A 26,704-nucleotide genomic window follows, 5' to 3' on the forward strand; every position below is an offset into this window, starting at 1 on the left:
GTTACTTATAAAAATCCCTTGTGGGGTGCCTGGCTGGCTCAGTCCGTAAAGCATGTGACTCTTGATCTGTGGATTGTAGGTTCAAGCCCCACCTTAGGTGTAGAGATTACTTAAAAATAAAATCTTAAAAAAAAAAATCTCTTGTGTTTCATTAAAAACAGTTTAAAATAGGTTTTTTTCTTACGGTCTTAAGCAATGAATTTAAGCCATGCATAGATTTTAGCTATGGACATCTTAGGACCATCACTATTTGAAAAGACAAATATTTCAGATGTATAGTTTTATTAGAAAGGACGGGAAGCTTGGGAGAGAGGAATAAGGCCAGGCTTGGTGCTCGGATGGCCTCTTAACCCATGTTGTGCCGTGCAGCCACTGTCCCAGAACCAGCCTCATCGTCCCGGAGCCTGCTCTCTTGACTCCTTGCTGCCAACGCCCCTCTGAGCAAAGCCCTAAAAACTGGGGGCGATGAGATCAGAGGATTTCCCGTTCACATTGTGACTTGCCACCACTCAATGACACTGCATCCACCCTCTTCATACCCGGAACCCGCCTGGGTCATATCGGGGAGCGGCGGTCCGCGGAGAGAGAGCGGGTAGGCGCGGCCGGAAGTCCCGCCCCACGGAAGTGGGCCCGACCCGTTGGGCGGGAAACCCGAGTCTGGCGTCGTTGTAGGCTGGCGGAGAGGGAGAAAGGGCGGAATCCCAGCGCGCTGCGACTTGAGGGTAAAGGTCACGGCCTCTGCCCCCTGCGCGTTCGGATCCTGCCCGGGTCCCGCGCGGGAATCGGGCTGTGGCCTCCTGTGGAAGGTGGGCCGCCGTCGGTAGGCCCGGGTCTGCCCTCACAGCGGCTGGGATGCGGGACGCCCGGCTCTTCCCTTCCCAACCCCCTGACGTGAGGGAGTGGATTGAGCTGGCGGGAACGGGCCTCCCTGAGGAGGCAGCAGACCCCGGCTGCAGTCCCCACAGCAGCTGGTGGCAGAAAGAGAATTGTCACGTACCATGTAGTCGGGCGTCTGGAGCCCGGCAGTTTCCGACCCTGATTGTACTTGAGAATGGGTGATTCCGGTTATGGGAGGGGCGGGAACCAGTGGTGAGGCCCTTTCTCAGACCGTGGGCCGGGCCACGTGGGCTGCAGCCCTTGACGGGCGCACCCGCTGCTGGGGAATCCCCCGTGAAGGGCCGGGACTCGCGCCTTTAACCAGCATCCTGTCCTCGGCAGGAGTTGGAGAGCCCTGGCCTAAGACGAGAGGGCCTGGGAAAGACCTCTGCCCTTCAAAAGGAGATCTCCCGGCTCTTTAGGTGAGCCAGGTCTTGGTGTTAATGAGGCACACAGGGTGGAGGTAGACTTCCCTCCTTGGAAAGATCGGGCATCGCCCGCCTGTGCCAACTGGGAAGAGGTGATGAGGATGAATGTGAAACAGCTGCTTCGACCTCCTGAGTCTGGGAATGTAAATGTAGTGTGAACTCACTCGTGGTACCCTCGCTTTTCTGCCTCTGTTATTTCTCAATCTATTTAAACTATTGTAAAAGCTAATTTATTTGCATATTGGCCCTTTCTCCCTCGCTTCTCCTACTGTAAGGAAAATTTTCACACTGTATGAGTCCAAGCTGGGTATCTGCTGTCCTTAGTGATGGCAATTAATGGTGGGATTTTTCAGCCTGCCAGCCTTATACAGGAAGATGCCATTTATCGTTCTGATATTTTGGGGGTAATATTTACATTTCAAAAAAGCTTTTCATGTTAACAATTTCTAGGCCTACGGAAAGAGTAATTTTCAGCTAGTTTTCTTGCTTAAATTTGAATTTAACAGCACTGTTTTGGGGAGTAGATTAAATTAAACCTGTAAGTGGGGTGGTTTCTTCCTGTTACCTGGAAAAATCATTTCTCCCCTCTGTGAGAACACAGCAGATAATTTTGAAATCTTGTTCATTACAATTTGCATCTTCACTAAATTACTGAAAACACTGTCTGCTTTATTGAACAGATACTTTCGTGTTGGGGAAGAGACTATGTAATTTAAAATGTAATTATATAATTATCAATTCCTTGAAAGTTCTAGTCTGTCCTTTGCTGTGGATGTTTCTAAAGCATTTAGCTAGTAAATAGATGACTTGTATTAATGCTACAAGGTAGTTGGAAAACTCTATTTTTTGTGTGCAAAGTGACCATTTATTTGAAAAAAGTATAGGAAAGACAAAGGGGAATAGAAGGTAGTGTATTTTGTCAGTTTCAGTTTCAAGATGTTTAGATTTTAAAGTTATGTTCCTTTTTAAAAATAAAATCATATTTAAAGCAGAATAATTCTGACTAATTAAAACTAAGGAAATAGTCCTTACATTCCTTCACAAAGCAAAAATTTCCACATATGGTATAGTAGTCCGTTTTTATAAGTTTTTTTTTTTTAATTTAGTCTTCCTTTTCCAAATCCTAACCCATTTTTTCAAAGGTAATGCATGTTTACATATGGGAGACCGTATAATAGAGGATAAGAGTGTGGGGGTTGGCCTCAGATTTTCTTGGTGCCCATTCCAGCTCTGGCACATACTCTCTGTTTGAACTTGGGCAAATTATTTACCCTCTCCTCATCAGAATTCATCCCAATAGCTCCCTCTTAGGATTGTTGTAAAAACTAAAAAGGTAATATTTATAAGGTTTACAGAACACAAACTTGCCTATGATAGGACTTGAATGTTAGAAGCTTTTATTATTATAAAAATTGTGAAAAATAGAAAAAAGTGGGATAAGACACCATAGAACCACCAGCTAAAGACAAGTGTTAATATGTTGTTGTTTTCTATGTAGTTTTATTTTATGTTTGCCTCTACAAAATTGGGGTCGTGCTGTAGATAAAAGTTTGAGTTTTGTTCTTTTAGATTAATTGTAGCATAAGCATTTTGCCTTGTTATTAAACATTTCAAGCAAACATCAGTATTCTTGTAACAGTATCCTGTGAGTGTACCATAATGTACCTAACCATTCTTTTTTTTATTTAGGTTTTTTTTTAAAATGTTAATCACCATACATTACATCATTATGGAATATCTAGGTTAAAAAAATGGCAAAACTGGTGTATATTTATATATTACCTTATAAAAGATTCTCACATTTATTATTTTTTTGTTTGGGAATTTTATTTCCATTCTGAGGATGAGAAAAAAATAGAAAGGATAAGTAGCTATCTCCCTTTAACCTGATAGTGTTGGAGTAAATAAGAATTCTAGAGTTCTGTGAGTCCTCATGACTCTAAGAAGTTAATCGGACTCTCAGAGATTTTTCTAAAAAATCAGTTTAGCATATGAGATGCCATATCAGGGTTGCTGGTTATTTTAAAAATTCTTCTAACAAGTGATATATAAACAAAGATTTTAGCTTAATAGTAGAATACTATGTTGAAAAAAATGGGTTGTTAGAAAAAATATTTTAATATTAAACTTAGCTTGTGTAGAGAAATGGAGTTCTTGTGTGTGTGTGTGTGTGTGTGTGTGTGTGTGTGTGTGTGTGTTAAATTTCTGATTCATGGAGGGGTGACCAATCAGAAATGATGGGATGAAAATTTACAGGAGAGAAAATAAGGGAGGAGTACCAGAAGAGGATCAGTTAGATTCAGTTAATCAACCATTTTTATGTTTATTTAATAAAATGTGTTGAATGCCTGTAGTACTTAAGAATGCCACGTGTGTTTATGTATGTTTTTCAATTTAATTCTTGTAACAACTTTATAAAGTAGGAATTTCCTATTTTGCAGATGAGGAAACTGAGCCTCAGAGAACTTAAGTATAACCTTTATCACATATTCAATAAGTTGTAGATTCAGTCCTCGCTCTCTGGCTTCAGGAAAACTATTTTTCCCTACCCCTTTGCATTTATAATTCTGGAATTCTCAAACATTGATTTAAATTGAGAGAATACCTTTATCTTATAGATGAAATATAAGGAAAAAGAATACAGACGAGTATGGAAAGTGAGGACACAAAGAAGATACAAGGTGAGAAATTAATGGATTATTTATCTGGAATTAATTTTATAATCTATTAGTGGGATATACTGCAGATTATCTGACAGGATCCAGGAAATGAGAGAATTATTCAGCAGTTTACATACGTATTTATTGTGCATCCACCCTGCCTGTCACACTGACTTCAGGACACTGACATTCTAATGGGTAAAGGCATGCTGATAATTAGAATACCACATAATAGCTGATTTAATAGAGATATATATAAGAACAGTGGGAACCTGAGAGAACCACCACCAAAGTATACATGGAGGTACAGATTTCAGAGTTGTCCTTAGAAAGATAGAAATTATATCCATGGGCATGGAGGAGATTCACCAGAGAGGAAATATTTAAAAAAAAAAAGGATGGGAAATAGTGTTCCTCAATGCACACCACGTAAGGGTTTGGCTGAGGAAGAGGGCTCTCAAAGACTGAGAAAAACATTTCAGAAAGGTGAATGGAAGTTTAGGAATGTGGAATTTTGGAAATCAGCCTTAGGAGAATACTTCATGAGAAAGATTGCTTGAGCTCATCAGTGTCAAATGTCCACAGATGATGACTGAATTATCATTCGATTTTCTATCTAGGAGATCATTTGTTTTATTAACAGTAAATTTAATACATTTCAGCCAGGTTGCAGTATATTGACTTTTGGGTGGGAAATAAGGATCTGGAGACAGTATGAATACCTAACTCTTCTTAAAAGTTTGACTGAAGATATATGGCAATAGGTAGAGGGAGACTGTAATGTTAAGGGAGCCTTGAAAGGGAGTAGAGACAAGAGAATATATGAAAAGGGAATGGAGATTCTGAAGAGGGAGAGGTTGAAGAGAACTGAAAAGAGAGGAGGGGTAACTGTAGATGCCCCTCTCAGACCCTTTTTTACACTATGGGAATTATTCACATCTTTCTCGGTCTCCATCACCAGATTTTGAGTTCCTTGGAATCAGAATCCCCATCTGGTACAGAGTGGATGCATAGTAGACAGGCAATAAATATTTGTTAAATGAATTGATTTTTAAGGAAGTCATGGGCCTGTAATTGTGCCATTTGAGTTGCATGTGAGAGAAATCAAGTTAAACTAGTACAAGCAAGAAAGGAAATATATCAGTTCATACCACTGGGAAACTCAGAGTTGTGAGGAAGAGTTCTCCAAAAAAAGCACAAAAAGGAGGGAAATCATTCTGGGCAGGAAAAAAACCCACCAAAGTATATTAATTGTAGTCACTATAGGGTCCCACAACACAGGTGAATGGATTAACTACGAACAGGAAGGGTGCTAGATACCTGTTCTGATATTGTAGAGGAAGAGATAAGAATGAGTGTGGCTGTAAATATTTTGTAGGAATCCTGTGTTGTGGAAAGTGGGGAATTCTGTGAGGCCTAACATCTGTGTCTTTGAGGATTTATCTTGGCATTTGTAACCTGCTTTTGCCCAGAGAGCAAAGCAAGCCAGAGATGCCAGATAATTAATGGCCCTTTCCCTGGGAGCAGCCCTGAACAAATGACTCATTGGAGTTGATGGACAAATACTCTTCACCCTTTGGTGGGGATATCTCTGAGACATGTGGCTCCACCCTGGCTCCCAGAGTTCCCTTGTGGAGTGAAGCTCCAGTTACCTTAATAATAACTTGCTTCTGTCTGCCTTCCTGTCCTGTGTCACTTTCTCAAAAAAGTACTTAACACTCAAATCTTTGTCTCTTGGTCTACTTCTGGGGAAACCCAATTAAAACAAAGTGGAAGAGGGGCTTCTGGGTGGCTCAGTTGGTTAAGCATCTGCCTTCGGCTCTGGTTGTGATCCCAGGGCTCTGGGATCGAGTCCCGCATCGGGCTCCCTGCTTAGCTGGGAGCCTCCTTCTCCCTCCCCCACTCCCCCCGCTTGTGTTCCCTCTCTGTCTGTGCCCCCCCCCCGTCTCTCCTCCCTGCTCGTGCTCTTTCTCTCTCTCTCTCTCACTCTCTCAAATAAATAAAATTGTAAAAAAATAAAAAATAAAATAAAACAAAGTGGAAGAGAAGGAGATGTGGGACAGGGGTTGGAGATTTAAAGATAGCTGAAGATTTGGAATAGCCACTGTGGAAAATGGCAGAGGAAGCAGAAGGGTGTGAGAGATAGAGCTGACCTTGGATGGGATTGCTGAATAGATTTGGGGGTTATAACTTGGAATGCATACCAAATATTTGTAATGGCATAATTGCTTGATTTTTTTTTCTTTTAGCAATGCCCAAATTTGGGCTGAAGGAGCAGAGAAAGGAAAGTGTTTTTGAGTCATGGTTACAATTATAGGACATGTTTAGTAGAAGGACAGGGGTCAAAGTAATCTTAGCAAGATAATGGTTGAGGTGATGAATCATGGGATCTAGGAGGAATAGGGAAGGAAATGAAACTAGAAGCCTCAGTGCAGGAGGAGTAAAGGGATTATAGAGATGTTAGGGGTCAAGGAGTAAATATAAGAATAAGAAAGTAAGACAGTTGAAAGAATTAGGGATAATGTTCCAAAAGTAAAATGATAGATTTGAAAATATTACTGATAGATCTGTTCTGACTAATGACAGGGTTCCAAAGTTTGGCCTTGGAAATTAGTAGCCAAATTTACATACAGTTTGAGATTTAGAAAAGAGAGACTGTCTCTTTCCCAGTATCCATATCTGTCACCCAAAAGAACTGAGATTGGGGTCACTTTGGTCATTTGGACACCTGCAAAGCATACCAGTAATTTGATTTTTTTTTTAAGATTTTATTTATTTATTTGACAGAGAGAGAGATAGCGAGAGAGGGAACACAAGCAGGGGGAGTGGGAGAGGGAGAAGCAGCCTTCCCGCCAAGCAGGGAGCCGGATGCAGGGCTCGATCCCAGGACCCTGGGATCATGACCTGAGCCGAAGGCAGACACTTAACAACTGAGCCACCCAGGCGCCCCCAGTAATTTGATTTTTGTATATAGAATAGCTTTATTAAAATATAATTGACATACCACACAATTCAACCATTTAAAGTATATAATTTAGTTGTTTTTAATATATTCACAGTGTTGTACAACCATCATCACAATAAATTTTAGTGCCTTTTTATCACCCCCAAAGCAATCCTGTACTCTTTAGCAGTCACACCACCCCGCCCCCCAACTGTAGGCAACTGCTAATCTATTTTCTGTCTCTAGACTTTCCTATTCTGGGCATATAAATTGAATCATACAGTATATGGGTTTTTGTGGCTGGCTTCTTTCACTTAGCATAGTATTATCAAGTATTAGTCAAGTTTTATCAGTATCTTCATTCCTTTTTGTTGCCGAATAATATTCCATTGAATGGATATATCTTATTTTGTTTATGCATTGAAGAGGTGATGGAAATTTGGGTTTCCACTGTTTGGCAGTCATGAGTAATGTTGCTGTGAACATTCATGTACAAGTTTTTGTGTGACGTTTTCATTTCTCTTGGGTATATATCTAGTAGTAGAATTATTGAGTCTGGTAAATTTATATTTAACCGTTTGAGGAATTGCTAGACTTTTCGTCAAAGTGGCTGTACCATTTTACGTTCCTACAGCAATGTATAAGGATTCCATTTTCTTCAAATTCTTGGTAAATGCTTGTCATAATCTGTCTTTTTGATTATAGCCATCCTAGTGGATTTGAAGTGGTGTTTTTTTAACTATTTTTATTTAAGATTTTATTTATTTATTTATTTATTTGAGAGAGAAAGAATGAGAGCGGGGGGAGGGTCAGAGGGAGAAGCAGACTTCCTGCTGAGCAGGGATCCTGATGCTGACTGGATCCTGGGACTCCAGGATCATGACCTGAGCTGAAGGCAGTTGCTTAACCAACAGGCGCCCCTATGAAGTGGTATTTAATTGTGGTTTTGGTTTGCATTTTCTTAATGACTAATGATGTTGAGTGTCTTTTCATAGTCTAACTGACCATTTGTGTATCTTTCTTGGAAAAGTGTCTATATGCTTTTTACTTGGGTTATCTTTTTATTATTGAGTTTTAAGAGTTCTTTATAATTTCTGAACACAAGCCCCTTATCAGATATCTGATTTGTAGATCTATTCTTCCCTTCTGTGAGTTGTCTTTTCACATTCTTGATATCTTTTGAAGCTCAAAAAATTTCAATTTTTAGGTCCAATTTATCCAATTTTTTTTTATAATTTGTGCTTTTGTATTGTATATACTTGAGTTTTTGTTTTATTTTCTTCAGGAATGACTGAAGGAACTAGGTTGTGTAGGCTGGAGAAGATAAAACTGAGTTGTAGATGTTATTAGGTGCTTTGTCTGGGAAGGGAGGGATTATAATAGAAAATATCAAAGTAGGAGAGGGGGTACAGGAGGGAATAGAGGAATACATAAAGAAGTTTCTTGTTTTCTGCAGTTGTACCTAGAATTGAAAATCACCATGCCCCATCAAAAATCCTCTTTGGCTTGTTGTTGATGAGTGGCTTATTGCTATCCATACAGTCAAACTAACCTTCTTACAGTCTCTATTAATGTAGAAAATGATCAATAAATGTTTGCTATTGCTTCAAGATAATGTAATAATAACCTTTGTACTATGGTTTTTTACTAACAAGTTGAGTCATGAGTAATTTTATTGAACCAAATTGTCAGTTGAATTTCTTTTAAGAGGAAGACTAAATATTGATTGATAATAGATCTAAGTTTCTTTTAAAGTGTTCCTCTATATTTTTATGTTCTTTCTTCATCCTATATCTTTGAGAACTTTAAATTTAATTCAAACATTATGTCAAAATCTGCATACAATTTTATTTAAAACCAAGAGATGAAATTGTTAAAAGGCCGTAGTGAAAAGTTTTATAGGAAAATGACTGTCTTTCATTTTTAGTTGCAAATAAATATTTCAAGTTTATATTTTCATAAGTTTTGACACACACATATGTATATGCAAACAGTAGCACAATCAGGATAGGGGATATATCTCATGCACCCTTTTAATACCTCTTTTTGTCCTTTCCTGGACCCCTTTCCCCCAAGCAACCACTGATCTGCCTTTTCTTACTATAGTTTACATTTTTTTTCCAATACATGGAGTAATACAGTATATATTCTTTTTTTGTGGTTTCTTTCAGTTTAATTATTTTGGGATTCCTCCATGTTGTTGCATATATCAATAGTTAACTCCTTTTTATTGTTATACTAGGCCATAATGTATGGTCATACCACAATTTATTTTCCATTCATCTGTTGATGGACATTTCAGTTGTTTTCAGTTTTTGGCTATTACACATAATGCTGCCATGAACATTTGTGTATAAGTCTTTGTATGGACACATACCTGCTTTTCTTTTGGATAAATTCTTAGGAGTGGAATGGCTGGATCAAATGGTAGGTATATATTTAACAATTTATGAAACTGCTAAGGGGTGCTTGGTTGGCTCAGTCGGTTAAGTATCTGCCTTTGGCTCAGGTCATGATCTCAGGGTCCTGGGATCAAGCCCTGTGTCAGGCTTCCTGCTCAGGGGAGAACCTGCTTCTCCCTCTCCCTGTGCCCCTCCCCTTGCTTGTGCTCGCTCTCTCTCAAATAAATAAATAAAATCTTAAAAAAAGAAAATGAAGTTTTAAATCTTGATGAAATACAGTTTATTCCTTATTTTTCTACAGATTGTGCTATTTACATTGTGTCTACGAAATTTTCACCTAAACCAAGATGGCAAAGATTTTTTCCTGTGTTACCTCTTAAAAGTTTTATAGTTCCAATTTTACATTATGTCTGCAATCCCTTTTGAGTTAATTTTTGTATATGGTTTGATTTGAGTTTGGTTTGTTACGTTTTTTAATGTGGTTATCTAGTTGTTACAGTACCATTTGTTGGAAAGACTATCCTTTCTTCTCTGCATTGCCGTTGTAAAAAAATAAGCCTGTTGGGGTTACATTGCATTCATAGATCAAGTTAAGAAAATCGACATTTTAACAATATTTAGTCCTCCAACCCATGAAAGAGGTGTTTTACTCCCTTTATTTCAGTCTTCTTTAATATGTCTCCACAGTATTTTTTAAGTTTTAGTAGACATGTTGTTCACATCTTTTGTCAGATTTATCCCTAAGTATTTCATATTTGTGATACTATTATAAGCAGCATTGTTGTTGTTTTTTTTTTAAGTTGGCTCCAGGGACGCCTGGGTGGCTCAGTCGTTAAACGTCTGCCTTCGGCTCAGGTCATGATCCCAGGGTTCTGGGATCGAGCCCCGCATCGGGCTCTCTGCTCCGTGGGAAGCCTGCTTCTCCCTCTCCCACTCCCCCTGCTTGTGTTCCCTCTCTCGCTGTGTCTCTTTCTGTCAAATAAATAAATAAAATCTTTAAAAAAAATAAAAAAATAAAGTTGGCTCCAGGGGCGCCTGGGTGGCTCAGTCGTTAAGCATCTGCCTTCGGCTCAGGTCATGATCCCAGGTTCCTGGGATTGAGCCACACATCAGGCGCCCTGCTCCGCAGAAGCCTGTTCTCACTCTCCCACTCCCCTTACTTGTGTTTCCTCTCTCTCTCTGTCTCTCCCTGTCAAAAAAATAATAAATAAAATCTTAAATAAAATAAAATAAAGTTGGCTCCATGCCCAAGGCATAGCCTAGTGCAAGGCTCTAACTCATGACTGGTGAGGTCATGACCTGAGCTGAGATCGAGAGTTGGTTGCTCAACTGACTGAGCCACCTAGGCTCCCCATAAATGGCATTATTTTTCAATTTCAATTTTCAATTACTTATTGCTGGTATATATAGAAATGTAATTGATTTCTGTATGTTAAATGGATATACTGAAACCTTACTATAGTCAGTAGCTCTTTTGTAGATTCCATCAGATTATCTGTATAGAAGGTCATGTTATACATGAAGGTAGATAGTTTTATTACTTCCTTCCTAATTTGAATGCCTTTTGTTTCTTTTTCTCACCTGATGGCACTGGCTAAGCTCTCCAGTACAATGTTAAATGGAATGTTAAATAGAATGACATTGGCTAGACTCCCCAGTACAATGTTAAACATCTCTGTCTTGTTCCTGATCTCAGGGAGAAAGAATTCAGTCTTTCTCTGTTAAGTATTATGTTTACTGTAGGGCCTTTTTTTGTAGATACACTTTTTTAAATTGAGGAGGTTTTCTTCTAGTCCAAGTTTGTTGAACTTTTTTTTTTTTTATCAGAAATGAATGTTGAATTTTATCAAATGCTTTTTCTGCATCTATTGAGATAACCATATGATTTTCCACGTTAGTTTGTCATATTACATCAATTGATTTTTCATATCTTAAGCCAACCCTGAATTTTAGGATAAACCCACTTGGTCATAATGTATTGTTATTTTAATATGTTTTTAGATTCAGTTTGCTAAAATTATTTAGACTTTTTACATGTATATTCATGTGGGATATTGGTCTATAGTTGTCTTTTTTTTCTTTCTAATGGCTTTGGTTTTGGTATTAGGGTAATGCTGGCCTCATAGAATAAGTTTGGAAGTATTCCTTTTCTCCAAACTTTTAGAAAAGTTTGTGTAGAATTGGTATTACTTCTTCCTTAAGCATTTGGAAGAGTTTACAAATGAAGCTATCTGAACCTGGAGTTTTCTTTACAAAAGGTTTTTAAAGTGTGATTTCAATTTCTTTCATAGATATAGGAATATTTAGGTTATCTGATTTCTTCTTGGGTGAGTTTAGATAATTTGTGTCTTTGATTCTTTCTTTTTTTTTTTAAGATTTTATTTGAAAGAGAGAGAGAGAGAGAGCGTGCCTGCGCATCCGCAGGAAGCAGGAGATGGACAGGGGCAGAAGGAAAAGCAGACTCCCCGCTGAGCAGGGAGATCCATATGGGGCTCTGTCCCAGGACCCTAGGATCATGACCTGAGCCAAAGGTAGAGGCTTAACCAACTGAGCCACCCAGGTGCCCAATTTGTGTCTCTCTTAATGATTTTATTTTTTTAAGTAATCTCTACACCCAATGTGGGGCTCGAATTTACAATCCCAAGATCAAGAGTTGCATGCTTTACTGACTGAGCCAGCCAGGTGCCCCTAATTTGTGTCTTTCAAGCAATTTGTCCATTTCACCTAAGTCATTGAATCTATAGATAAGAAGTTATGCATAACTATTATTTATCTTTTGAATATAGAATCTATGATGATGCCATCTCTCATTCTGGTATTGGTAACTTGTGTCTTTGCTCCTTTTTCCTCATCAGTTTGTCTAGAGATTTATCAGTTTTATTGATCTTCTCAAAGAACCAGTTCTAATGTTTTTCTGCTTTCAATCTCATTGATTTTTAGCTTTGATCTTTATTTCCTTCCTTCTACTTATTTTGGGTTTAATTTACTGTATTTATAGTTTCTTAAGATGGAAGCTGAGGTCATTAATTCGAGACCTTTTTTTTTAAAGATTTTATTTATTTATTTGACAGAGAGAGAGAAAACACAAGCAGGGGGGAGCAGCAGAGGGAGAGGAAGAAACAGGCTCCCCACTGAGCAGGGAGCCTGATTTGGGACTTCATCCCAGGACCCTGAGATCATGATCTGAGCGGAAGGCAGATGCTTAACCGACTGAGCCACCCAGGCGCCCCAAGAACTTTTTTTTTTATAATATAAGCATTTAGTATTGTAAATTTCCTCCCAAATACTGTTTTGGTAGCATCCCACAAGTTATAATGTGTTGTATTTTCATTTTCATTCAGTTCATTTCTAAATGGCAGATGTTTAAACCAGTGTAGATTTATTTAAAGAAAATAATATTTGAATTTTGTATTCTATTTCATGCAAGGGGAAAATCTAATAGTTGTAAGAATTTCATTTCAAGTTCTTTTATTTAAGGAACGTCTTTCTTTTATATATCTTTACTGTTTGATAGATTATAAAAGGAATATATACTTATTATTTTAAAAACAAACATTACAAAGATACATTTAGAAAGTGAAATTTAAATGGTTAGTTTTTGAAAAGAAACATTTGGTTTAAAAAAAGAAGAAATTTTTGTTCTTCAGAAATGAAGACTGACCTGAACTTATTATTGGAGTGCCTGAAGTATCAAATGGACAACCCTTTCTCACAAAAGGAAGCTTTGGTCACTATTCATTCAATTTGTCAACAAAATAGTAAGACATGATACTGAATTTTTATCTGTGATTCTAGTTCTTTAGTATTGTGATATATGAAATATGCATAGTTCTTTCTCTTTGACTCAGTTACTCTATATGCTTTGTTACTAAGTTCATGTGATTTATTTTCTCCTTAAAAGATTCTTAATATCATTTATGTTTTGTTTTTCTGTACACCCTATAGGTAATGCAGGTGTTTATTTTAGGGAAATTGGTGGTTTGATGTTTGTAAAAAATCTTGCAAAGTCAAGTGAACATAGCATGGTAAAAGAAGCAGCCTTATACACATTAGGAGCTGTTGCAGAACAAAATGGTAATATATGAAAACTTTTTTTCATTATCCTTCAAGCACTGTGCTATATTTTAACAAACTACTAAAAAGTAATTTTAGAATTAAGTTCCTTTTTTACATGTCTGAATAGTTTTATCTAGTTATTTTATTTATTTGTTTAAATTCATGTATGCCACTTGTTAACTAATGAAGGAACCAGTAAAATATGACAACTGTTTGAAAGGCAATGACAAAAAAAAAACCTAGGCGTTATGGAATACTAAAATAGATTTGTATGTAGGCATATAACTGGTCAGTATCTGCAGGGCAACAATCAATTGCGTTCTGCTGGCCAAAATGTTTTGTATTTCTATGATCAAGAGTAACCTAGGGCACCTGGGTGGTGCAGTTGGTTAAGCGTTTGACTCTTGGTTTCGGCTCAGGTTGTGATCTCAGGGTTGTGAGACTGAGCCTTGCGTGGAGCTCTGTGTGAGATTCTCTCTCTCTCTTCCTCTGCGCCTCCTGCTCATGTGCGTGCACCCTCTCTAAAAATAAATAAATATATATATTTTTTTAAAGTATGACTTGGATTACTATCAGTTTTCTGCAATTTACAGAGATGTAAAATAGCCCAAAGACAGTGAAAGACACAGATAATCTAGAAGGGTGTGCTAGATGGGACATTCAGTAATCATTTCAAAATCTTTCACAATTTTTCTTCCTGTTAGTCGGAAACATTTGTTTCACTTTGTCTTCTACTGTGCTTATCTTTTTTTTGTCATGCAAAAGTTTATTTTTACAAAAATAAAATTCATCATTCTTTCTTCTTTTTGCTTCTGGATTTTGAGTCATAGGAAAGTTTTCCGTACTCTAAGATTCTAGGGGAATCCACCCACATTGACTTTTGGTCCTAGTATGGTTTTATTTTTTATGTTTACATTTTCCTTTTTGAATTCCTTTTGAATATCCTGGGGTATGGCATGATATATGCTCCAGTTTCATCTTTTTTTATGTGGCAATCCAGCTATTCTAACACTTCTTATTAAAAAGATCTTTTTCATGTTGATTTGAGATGCTATTAGTGCTTCATGAATTTGCATATGTGGTGGGTCTATCTCTGGTTTTTCTGTTACGTTCATTCTCTATATAACTAGGTAGTTGAGTCAAAAAACAAAGATAACCTACAGCATCTTGTATATAGATAAATATACTCTGGGTATAGAAATTCATGTTGGTAAAAACTGTTCCTGTATTATACCCGAAATGAAGTTGAATCTAAAGTACTGGTTTGTCAAACAACTTTCTATTCTTAAATTTTCATTTTTTTTTTTAATGTGGGGCTTGAACTTGACTCTGAGATCAAGACCTGAGCTGAGATCAAAAGTCAAATAGCTTAGCCAATTGAGCCACCCAGATGCCTCTTAAATTTTTATCCATAAATATTTCTTCATCATTTGGTAGGAACCAAGCTGTGTGCTAGTCATTGGGATAAATGAGACACAGTCCTTTGCTTTGAGGGAAAGTCTAATAGCTTGTCCTAAATACTGGATAAAATACAAATTACATCTCTGTGTTCAAATTATTATTATTTTTATTTATTTTTTTAAAGATTTTATTTATTTATTTGACAGAGAGAGACGAACACAAGAGAGGGGAGTGGGAGAGAGAGAGAGGGAGAGAGGGAACACAAGCAGGGGGAGTGGGAGAGGGAGAAGCAGGCTCCCTGCCGAGCAGGGAGCCCGATGCGGGGCTTGATCCCAGGACCCTGGGATCATGACCTGAGCCGAAGGCAGACGCTTAACGACTGAGCCAGCGAGGCGCCCCTAAATAAAATCTTTAAAAAAATTTTTTTTCTCTTGCTATGTTTTGTTACTTACTCATCCTCTTAAATTTTTTTTCATATTTTTTTGTTTAGTTAGGTTTGGGGTTTTGTTTTTTTTTTTAAGATTTTATTTATTTATTTGCCAGAGAGAGAGAGCAAGAGAGAGAGCGATCAAGCACAAGCAGGGGGAGCGGCAGGCAGAGGGAGAAGTAGGCTCCCCACTGAGCAAGGATCCCAATGTGGGACTTGATCCCAGGACCCCGGGATCATGACCTGAGCTGAAGGCAGATACTTAACCGACTGAGCCACCCAGGCATCCCTAGTTAGGTATTTATTAGAAATTCTAGGAGATTTTGTGCATGTTTTAGAGCCTCAGTCAAGTACTTCTGATTAAGGTACTGCTTTTTTGGTCTGCTAATTGAGTAAGCACATAGCAATTTTTCAGAAATTTTGTTGCATGACTAATAAATGTCAATGAAATGAGATCTGGTTGAGAACCATCTGTTTGGCAACTTTATATTTTATTCAGCATATTTTAAGACTTATGCTAATGCATAGAAATTGAAATTTTATTTTTATTTTTCAGTTTACTGTCAGCAGACTTTGTGCACTTCAGAATTATTTGAAGACTTAACTTGGTTCCTATCTAATGATGATTCAAACACAAATTTGAAAAGAATGTCTGTCTATGTTATTTTGGTTCTAGTTTCAAATAATAGTAAGTACATTCTTTTGTGGTGTAGAAACATTTAAAAAAATAATAATTTGAAATAGTCTTTGTTCTTTTTATTCTAGTCTTTATATTAGTGTCTTTTTTTTTTTTTTAAGTAGACTCTACGTCTAGCGTGGAGCCCAACGCAGGGCTTGAACTCACAATCCTGAGATCAAGACCTGAGCTGAGATCAAGAGTTGGACACTTAACTGACTGAGCCACCCAGGCACCCCTATATCAGTGTCTTTTTAAAAAATCTTACTAACTTCTGAGAACTACTAGCTTTAAAGAAAAGAGAATCACATATATTTAATTGTTTGATATTTATTAATTATAAGAAATAGTAAAGTGATTTGTTTTATTTAAATAACATTGAAAAGGAGCAGCTTTAAAAGCAAAAGAGGCATTTGATGATTAGTTTGGTTGATTTTCCACTGAATTAGCCATTTAGTTACAGTGTTTATTATATCAGCTAACAATAGCCTTAAATTTCATGTAGCTCTTAGCTAAAATTTATTTCAGTTTTGGAGGAAATTTGAATGCTGTCTTTTTCTGAGCATAGGTAGTGTATAACCCCGATTACAGATTTTTATCTATTGCAATACTTTAAAGTGATTACAAGTTATTTATTAAAAATACTACTTAAATGTTTTTCATTTCTGCAAAATTATTTATAAACAGAAGTCCTATTTGTGTATTATATGTCTGTTTTTTTAAGGGACTGGACAAACACTTGTAAGAGAAACAGGTTGTATTACAGTTCTGACACAGTTGTTCAGGTAAGAAAATACAAATTTTTTGTTTTTATTCATTATTTAAGACTTTAACACATTTGTTTTAATTTGCTTCTTCCTTTTTTTTTTAACCAAATAGGACTGTTCTTTCAAAATATGAGTTGAATTTGTCGGATAAAAATGCATTCCAGAGCTATCAGTTATGGTCTTCAGTGTGTAGTACTTTGTGTGTCTGTGTCAACAATCCTCAAAATGGTAATATCTCAAATATTTAAATATAAAAATAAAATAAAACAAATGAACTGATATTTTCCAAATATATTAAAACATGATTGACTTTGTCTCCTTTCAGATGAAAATCAAATGCTTTGCTGTTCACTTTTTCCACATGCCAATGACTGGCTAATAAATTGTATCAAACCTGAGATAATTCGCCCTGTTTGCTCATTTATTGGACTCACTCTTGCAAATAACAGTAAGTATTCATTATTCTCTAGTTTTACTTGAAGAAACATAGTTCAAAGCATAACAAAAACCTAATGAGTTAATTATGGAGTTAATTGAATTAATTAAATAATTTTATTACAGTAAGTTGGGTCGTTTTGGTTGCATTTAGACTATTACAGATAGGAAAATCTTGAAAGGAGACATTGTTAGGAAGATAATAGGAAAGATGGAGGTAGCAGCATAGTTTTGAATCTCTCCTGATACCCTCACAAAACAGAGCAACTAGATAGCAAAACTAAAGCCCCACACAGTATATTCTCTGATCACACATAATTAAATTAGAAATGAATAAAAATAAAACATCTAGAAAAGTCCCAAATATCTGAAAATTAGTGCTAAAAAAGAGACTAAAAAAAAAAACCCTGCAAACCCATGAGTAAAAGAGTAAGTCATGGGGCGCCTGGGTGGCTCAGGCATTAAACGTCTGCCTTCGGCTCAGGTCATGATCCTAGGGTCCTGGATTCAAGCCCCACATCGGGCTCCCTGCTCCGCGGGAAGCCTGCTTCTCCTTCTCCCACTCCCCCTGCTTGTGTTCCCTCTCGCTATATCTCTCTGTCAGATAAATAAATACAATCTTTAAAAAAAAAAGTAAGTCATGAAGAAATTAGAAATGTTTTTAACTGAATGATAGTGAAAGCACAACATTAAAAAACTGGGTTGCTAAAAATAAATAAATGAATGAATAAAAAATAAAAGCTGGGTTGCTGCAAAAACATTCCAAAAGCAGTGTTTGGAGGGAAATTTATAGCACTACAGTTTGTATAAGGAAAGAAGAAAGCTCTCAATCAATTATATTAGTTTCCACCAAAGAAACTAGAAAATAAATCAAGTTAAACTCAGAGTAAAGAAGGAAATAATAAAGAGAAGATAAGAAATCAGTGCAATAGAAAAATAACAGAATAGGGAAAAATCAATGAAACCAGAGCTAGTTCTTTAAAAAGATCAATGAAATGGATCCTTTAGCCAGACTAACCACAAAATAAAAAGAGAGGCCCCAAATTACTAATATCAGGAATAAGAAGTGACATCACTCTAGATCCTAACAAATATTAAAAGGATAATAAAGGAATAATCAAAACAACTTTATGCCACTAAATTTGACAACTTACATGAATTGGATAAATTCTTTGAAAGGCACCAACCACCAAAGCTCTCTCAGAAGAAATAGATAATCTGAATATTATTATATATATTAAAGAAATTGAATTTGTAGTTGAAAACCTAAAACAGGAATTTCCAGGCCCTGATGGGTTCACTGATGAATTATGCCAAACATTTAAGGAAAATAAATTCTACATAAATTGCCAGGAAATGGAAGTGGAAGAAACACTTCCCAACGCATTTTGATGTTTTTATTTTATTTTATTTTATTATTATTTTATTTAAGTAATCTTCATGCCCAACATGGGGCTGGAACTCACAACTCAAGAACAAGAGTCGCATGCTCTACTGTCTGAGCCAGCCAGGCGCCCCTTTCCCCATACATTTTAGATCAGCATTATTCCCATACTAAAACTTGAAAAAAGACCTTACAAGAATACTGTACGTCAATATCCTTTATGAATATAGATGCAAACATCCTTAACAAAACATTAACAAATAAGGGGTTCCTGGCTGGCTCAGTCTGTAGAGCATGTGGCTCTTGATCTTGGGGTCATGAGTTCCAGCCCCATGTTGGGTGCAGAGCTTACTTAAAGAAATTTTTAAAAAGTTATTAAAATTTTAAAAAATATTAACAAATCAAATCCAGCAATATCCAGAAAGGATAATATATTATGACCAAGTGACATTTATCCTAGGAATGCAAGATTGGTTGAACATTGGAAAATTCACCATATTCACAGGTTATCACAGAAAAGAAAAACTATACAATCTAAAAGGATACAAGGAAAGCTTTTCACATAGTTCAACATATATTTGTGACAAAAGCTTTTGGTAAACTAGAAATAGATAGAACTTCTCAATGGGATGGAGGGCCTCTACAAAACACAGCTAACATATTCAATGATGAAAGACTTAATGTACCCTCCACCAACCCCAAGATTGGAAAAAAACAAGGATGGCCACTCTCAATGCTTTAACATTTTACTGGGTGTTCAGGCCAGTGAAATAAGACAAGAAAATAAAAGGCATAGAGATTGAAAAGGAAAAGAAAATACAGTATTTATTAATACGTGACATGATTGAAGAATCTACAATAAAGCTACAGGAATGAATAAATGATTTTGGCAAGGTTGCAGGATACAGGGTCATATACAGAAATCAACTGTATTTCTATGTAGTAGCAACAAGCAATCGGGAACTTAAACTATCATTTATAATCATATCAAAAAACTACTTAGGGATATATTTAATGAAATATGTGCAATGTCTATATGCTGAAAACTATGAAACATTGCTGAGATAAAGAAAACCTAAATTAATGGGTGATATATTACACTCATGGATTGTAAGACTCAATATTATTAGAATGTCACTTCGCAAATTCATCTCTTGATTCAAGGCATTCCCCATCAAAATACCAGCAGGCATTGCTGTAGAAATTGACAGGCTGATTCTAAATTTACATGGAAATGGAAAGGGGCCAGGATAGTCAAAACTTTTGAAAAAGGTCAAAATTATGGGATTTATATTACTTGATTTCAGTACTTATCATACAGTAATCAAGAAAGTGTGGCATTAGTTTAAGTGTAGACATACTAGATCAATGGAACAAAATAGAGAACCCAGAAATAGACCCACACATATATAGTCGCTGGTTTTCTAAAAAGGTGCCATAATAATTCCATGTGGGAATTTGTCTTTTCAAAAAATGCTTCTGGAGAGTGGATATCTGTACACATAATATGAATCTCAACCCTAATTTTATACTGTTTATAAAAATTAACCTGAAGTGATCCACAGACCTAAGTGTAAGAACTAAAACTGTAAAATTCTAGACAAAAACATAGGAGCAAATCTTCATAATTTGGGAGAAGACAAAGATTTCTTAGGACACAAGTATGAGCCACTAAGGAAAAAGTGAGAAATTGGACTTCAGTGAAATTGAAACCTTTAACTCTTCACAAGACCATGTTAAAATGAAACGGAAAACCATAGGCTGGAAGAAAATACTTGTGAAATGTACATCTGACAAAGAACTTGTACCCAAAATATATAGAGAACTCCTACAAATTAGTAGGACAAAAAACAACCTAATGATTAAAAAAATGGGAAAGATTTGGACAAATACTTCACCAAAGAAGGTACGAATATTAAATTGTAAATAAGCATCGAAAAAGTTTTTGAAAAGATGCTCAAAATCATTGGTCATCAGAGAAATCCAAACTAAAACCCCAGGGATACCACTACACACACCAGACCTAAAAGCAGAAAGGCTAGTAATATTAAACGTTGATGAGGATGTGGAGCAACTAGAACTTTCTCACACATTGTTGGTGTGTACCTATATTCACGTATTTAAAGCAAATAGTTATGTTTCACATGCAAAGGAACATATCTCTATAATTCCAAAATTCTCTTTCCATGACGCTTTGACATTTCCTTTTTCTCTAAAAGTCAACTTGAAATAGTAATAATTTTAGGACCTCATTACTCTTAGTAAACTCGTATGAAATAAGAGATTAGGTAAAATTTGAAATATTCAGTGTACAAGTGTAGACTAGGATGTTCTTGTGCTTATAAGCCTGAATTTTTATTACATAGGCTATTACTAGAAAATGTGGTAACAGTGCCATTTTTATCTAAACATTTAAAATTATTTCTTTTTCAAGAGGTTTTTGTTTTGTTTTGTTTTTTAATGAAAATACTTTGCAGAAAAGAAACCTGTTTTGGAGTCTCCATAATATTGAAAATGGTTGCTTATCCTTCAGTAACATTTCCTAACAGCTCCTTTCCCAGACGGAGAAAATTCTGAACCTGATTTTTTTTTAATACATATTATTTATTTATTTATTTTTAAAGATTTTATTTATTTATTTGACACACAGAGAGAGACAGCTAGAGAGGGAACACAAGCAGGGGGAGCAGAAGAGGGAGAGGCAGGCTTTTGACGGAGCAGGGAGCCCAATGCGGAGCTCGATCCCAGGACCCTGGGATCATGACCTGAGCCGAAGGCAGAAGCTTAATGACTGAGCCACCCAGGCGCCCCAATACATATTTTTTAAATGTTTATTTACTTGAGAGAGAGAGAATATGAGCAGGAGGGGCAGAGGGGGAGGAGAGAGAATCCCAAGCTGACTCTGCACTGAGCCTGGAGCCTGACACAGGGCTTGCTCTCACAGCCCTGAGATCATGACCTGAGCTGAAACCAGTAGTCGGAAGCTTAACCTACCACGCCACCCAGGTGTCCCTGAACTTGATGGGTTTTTTTTTCTTTAGATTAAGATCTTTGTGTTTTATCAAACAGTATAACAAGTAATTTTTTCATTTAAATCATCTTTGCTCAGGGTGCCTGGGTGGCTCAGTTGGTTAAGTGCCTGCCTTCAGCTCAGGTCATGATCCTGGAGTCCCTGGATCAAGTCCTGCGTCAGGCTCCCTACTCAGTGGAGAGCCTGCTTCTCCCTCTGTCCCTCATCCCACTTGTGCTCTCTCTCGCTTTTTCTCAAATAAGTAAATCTTAAAAAAAATAATCTTGGTTCAATTTGCGATACTAGGGTAGACTGGAAAGAAGATTTGTGGCAGAATTATAATCACTAACCCATGTATCCATTTGTTATAAACCCACTGCTTGTATAGGGGCTGTGAAGACTATTGAATGCACAGACCCATGGGATACTTTCCCATCAGAATCCTTTTCAACAGTGGAACAAGACACTTCAAACTTTTTTAAAAAATGTATTTTTCACTGAGTATTTTTTTGGAATAGTTGTTATGTCTCTCAATAATATGTTATAATTTTATGTTCTAAGAAGTAAAAGAATTAGGTTTAAATAAGATGGCAAAAATATGTGTTCCTTTGGAATAATTACTTTGCCCTTTGAAGATTCAAGCAATCTAAGGAATGAGTTATGTTGGAATTCAGAAAATAGGCAGCTTGCTAATTGCAATACCAAGCTAAATGAATGAATCTATTCTTCATAACTCTATTGAAAGACTTCGAGTTTACTAATGTCATTCTTGCAAAATATACCAGTTCTTGTTAAATGAAACAAAAAACACATCTAACAGGAAACACTGTACTGTATATGTAGTTGTTCTATGTAAAAGTTCGTTTCTTACCTAAGGAAATGACCCATTTTATGATTATATGTATGCACAGGTAAAGATTGGATTTTTCATTCTTTAATTTTGGGATTTTTAGTATTTGAAAAAGTCATGTGAATGTCATATTTAGTGCAAATTAATTGAATGGAACCATACACTTGTCTTATTTGAGGTATTAATAGTTTTGCTACTTTATTCCTTAAGCATATGTTCAGAAATACTTTATATCTGTGGGTGGACTGGATGTATTGTCTCAAGTTCTTGTGCAACTGGAATCAGATTCACACAAGACTCTTTCCAGTGCTAAGCTTGCGGTGGTGGTGACAAAGACAGTGGATGCGTGTATTGCTGATAATCGTGAGTGAACATGCTTAGTAATTTTTCTACAATTGAGTTTTGTTTGAATTCAGCATGGTGAGTGTTGAAATGATAGATTGAACACAAACATAGATTGGACTTTCAGTGTCTCACAAGCAGGAGGGGATCTTAAAAATTATCTGGTCCAACTCCTTATTTTCATGTGGAGATTATGATTTCCCTAAGGATTCAAATTGAGGTCTTCTGACTTTAAGTCTTCTGATAGAACAAGATAAGATTCTGTCATTTCTAAACCTTTGTTTCACTGAAAAAACAGTATTAAATGAAAAGCTTTAGATGAGAAATGAAGGGACATCTTGGAAACATAAGCAATGGAAAACCCAACTTAGAGATTTTTAAAAATTATATGAAGAATTAAGGTATGCCTCTTTCTGATAAGTATGAGGTCTGACTCACCCAGCCATAAGCAGGGATTAATGAGGGCTCTATAAGCCATTATCTTATTACAATACATTTATTTATATTCACACATACATACACATATGTATGAGATATGAATATTAGTTATTATATTGATATGATATTGTTCTCCCAGGATAATATCTGAAAAATAGCATATGTATAGTTTCAAGTTTTAAATTTTTACTTTTTTCCCCCTATTTTATACTAATAGCGACTTTTGGAATAATACTATCCAAGTATCAGATTGTTTCAAAACTTCTGACATTACTGCTTCATGAAAGTCTGGATTCAGGAGAAAAATTTAGCATTATACTTACTCTTGGTCATTGCACAGAGGATTGTGGTTAGTATTGAATTTATTTTATTATTTTATTTTTTTAAAGATTTAATTTATTTATTTGACAGAGACACAACGAGAGAGGGAACACAAGCAGGGGGAGAGGGAGAGGGAGAAGCAGGCTTCCCGCGGAGCAGGGAGCCTGATGTGGGGCTTGATCCCAGGATCCTGAGATCATGACCTGAGCCACCCAGGTGCCCCAAGAGTTCTCATTTCATTTTATTTTTATTTATTTATTTTTAAAGATTTTATTTATTTATTTGACAGGGAGAGACACAGCGAGAGAGGGAACATAAGCAGGGGGAGTGGGAGAGGGAGAAGCAGGCTTCCCGTAGAGCAGGGAGCCCAATGCGGGGCTCGATCCCAGGACCCTGGGATCATGACCTGAGCTGAAGGCAGACACTCAACCAACTGAGCCACCCAGGCTCCCCTAGTATTGAATTTATTTAGTGTGCTTATTAAAACAGTGGAGTGGAAATCCACTTTTGGTTTTCTCCTTATTTTCATATGAGAGGCTTGAAAGTATTGCCTTTCTTTAAGTCATTCAGGCCCCAAACGAGTCATTTTGCTCCTCATCCTCCTTCATCCGTAACCCTCCTTATCCCTTTCTGCCCAGTTCCAGTTTAGGCCCTCAGCCCCTCAACATCTTTCACCAATGTAATTGGAATAGATTCCTCCTTGTGTTCCCTCTTCTCCTATCTCCATTTTGTTTGTTTGTTTTTTTAGAGGGGGAGGAAAGGGAGAGGGAGAGAGAGAGTCTTAAGCAGGCTCCCCACTGTGGGGCTCCATTTCACAACCCTGAGATCATGACCTGATCCCAAATCAAGAGTTGGATGCTTAACTGAGTCACCCAGGTGCTCTGGATTTATTCTACCTTTTAAATTTTTTATTTTTATTTTTTATTGAGGTTTAATCTGACAACTATACCTTTTTTATTTTCAACGATACCTTTTTTTAAACTAGGTGAGGGCTGTTTTTTTACTCTTAATGAGGTATGACTACTCTGTGGCTGTATTTCAGAGATCATCACTTATGAGACAGGTATTTTATGTCAGAAGATTATTTCCTAAATGGGAAATACTTTTGAAACTATTTTTTATTCTAAAGATTTAAACTATGTTCATAATGATCACAAAGAAGAATTATGACCTTATGCAGATAGTTTATGAAAAAATAACTATAACTATTTTCTACTTTCATTTTTGATATGTTTTCCAGAGGAAAATCAGTATGATCTTTTTAAAAACAATGGGCTTCCACTCATGATACAAGCCTTAACTGAATCGCAGAATGAGGAACTGAACAAAGCTGCCACTTTTGTGCTTCACAATTGCAAAAAGATTAGTAAGTTTATTGTTACTTAAAAAAATACCAAAGTTTATGAAGGGGAATTTATATCTGCTTTAATGAGCCAAACCCTTTAAGTTCCCAGATGCTTCTTATTTTGAAAAGCAGAGTATATAATTTGGACATGACAGCAAGAGTATTTCAGCATTTCAACCTATCTGGAAGAGGGCAACAGTATAGATAATTCACTTATTTTATGCAATGTGGACAGTTTAGTTGTAGGACTTAAATTTGAGGCCTACAGGTGACTTATGGTTAAATTATAAAGTGCATTTGTTTATTTATTTAAAAGAATGTTCGAGCGCCTATTATTTGCCAGGCACTGTGCTAGGTTTTAGAGATAGCGTCTGCACCCTAGAGCTTCGTTTAACTAGATAAATAGTCCTTGAATAATCTCAAAAATGAATGAATTGTTAAATATTAACTGAAGGGTTAGGAATGGATGGAGCATAGATCTTAGCATATAACAAAAGACTGTGACCTAGACTTGGAGCAGAAAAGGCTTTGGAGGAAGTGATTCTTTTTTTTTTTCCTCTTTTTTCCATTGGACATTCTTTTTTTTTTTCTTTTTTTTTTTGATGTAGGGTTCCATGATTCATTATTTGCATATAACACCCAGTGCTCCATTCAATATGTGCCCTGTTTAATACCCATCACCAGGCTAACCCATCCCCCCACCCCCCTCCCCTCTAGAACCCTCAGTTTGTTTCTCAGAGTCCATAGTCTCTCATGGTTCGTCTCCCCCTCCGATTTCCCCCCCTTCATTTTTCCCCTCCTACTATCTTTTTTTTTTAAACATATAATGTATTATTTGTCGGAGGAAGTGATTCTTGAGCTGAGATCTGGATGTATAGTGTTAACTCGGTCAGCCATAAGCAACAGTGAGGCACAAAGACCCTGTGATAGGAGGGAGCATTCATGGAAGAAATGATGGCCATTGAATTGGTCTTTGTGGAAGAAGAATTGCTGCTGAAATATGTAAAAATAAAACTTAAAAGATTAAAGGAAAGAACTGTGTTATGAAAACAGTTAAAAAAAAAACAAAACAAAAACCTAAAACCGGTATCTACATACTTGGGGATGTTTATGTACCTGGCATAATGTATTTTCATGATGTTCTTTCTCCTCTACTCCTCTGATGAGTAAAGTCTAACTTATGACTGGAGCTTGGGCTTCTGCCAAGTACTTGCTTTCCATTTATTTTCAGTACCACCTAGACATTTAAGATAGTCTGCATGGGCAAAATTTAGAGAAGAGGGTGTGGGGTATGAGGTATTTCTTATTTAAAGTGTTAAAATTATATTTAAACTGTAAAAAAAAACAGTTCTAGTAATGGATAAATTCACTATTTTTTCCCATATTACAAAGCTGAGAAATTATCTCTAAGTCTAGGAGAATACTCTTTTGATGAAAATGAAGAACAATTAAAAGACGTAAATATGAGAGAGAAGAACCTTGAAGAGTACTGGAAGAAGGCAAAGGAAATTCTACACAGAATAGAACAGCTTGAAAGAGAAAGAAATGAGGTTGGCTTTTTTGTTTCAAGGAATATAGAACTTTTTTCAAGTATTTTTCTACAATAGAGGTTGGAGGGTAAAAGATTTTTCTTGCTAAGTTATTTTTTATATTTTAATATTTTTTTAAAAAGATTTATTCTAGTGAGAGAAAGAGAGTGAGCTTGTGAGTGGGGGGAGGGGCAGAGGGAGAGGGAGAATCTCAAGCAGACTCCCCATTGAGCTTGGAGCCTGACACAGGGCTCAGTCCCCTTACCCAGGAGATCATGACCTGAACTAAAATCAAGTCTTATGCTTAACCGACTGAGCCACCCAGGTGCCCCAGATTTTAATGGTTTCAAATTTAATCAACTGATACTTGAGAAACCATCTTTGAACATAGGAAAAAAAAATTTAAAAGGTGG

At 36.5% G+C, this 26,704-nt stretch overlaps 1 protein-coding gene across 14 annotated transcripts in view; it reads left to right on the plus strand.

Annotated features, from left to right (window-relative positions):
• Positions 1-289: 289 nt before the first annotated feature.
• TERB1 (telomere repeat binding bouquet formation protein 1) overlaps positions 290-26,704 on the plus strand; it is a 46,073-nt gene continuing 19,658 nt past the window's right edge. For 6 of the 14 annotated variants that reach the window (XM_027619254.1, XM_027619263.1, XM_027619267.1 and 3 more), the window contains exons 1-13: positions 659-806; positions 1,219-1,298; positions 3,923-3,985; positions 12,958-13,068; positions 13,256-13,384; positions 15,751-15,882; positions 16,595-16,655; positions 16,750-16,865; positions 16,963-17,085; positions 22,527-22,679; positions 23,314-23,445; positions 24,658-24,783; positions 26,155-26,312. In XM_027619254.1, coding sequence (XP_027475055.1) covers positions 3,955-3,985; positions 12,958-13,068; positions 13,256-13,384; positions 15,751-15,882; positions 16,595-16,655; positions 16,750-16,865; positions 16,963-17,085; positions 22,527-22,679; positions 23,314-23,445; positions 24,658-24,783; positions 26,155-26,312 — 1,272 coding nt within the window. In that variant the 5' untranslated portion in view covers positions 659-806; positions 1,219-1,298; positions 3,923-3,954. Of the gene's footprint in view, positions 593-632; positions 892-1,218; positions 1,299-3,922; positions 3,986-12,957; positions 13,069-13,255; positions 13,385-15,750; positions 15,883-16,594; positions 16,656-16,749; positions 16,866-16,962; positions 17,086-22,526; positions 22,680-23,313; positions 23,446-24,657; positions 24,784-26,154; positions 26,313-26,704 lie in introns of those variants that run through there. The other 8 variants (XM_027619257.1, XM_027619256.1, XM_027619255.1 and 5 more) reach the window with 8 other exon arrangements.

This window comes from Zalophus californianus, chromosome 17 (genome assembly GCF_009762305.2).
Source record: "Zalophus californianus isolate mZalCal1 chromosome 17, mZalCal1.pri.v2, whole genome shotgun sequence".
Classification (NCBI taxonomy): domain Eukaryota; kingdom Metazoa; phylum Chordata; class Mammalia; order Carnivora; family Otariidae; genus Zalophus; species Zalophus californianus.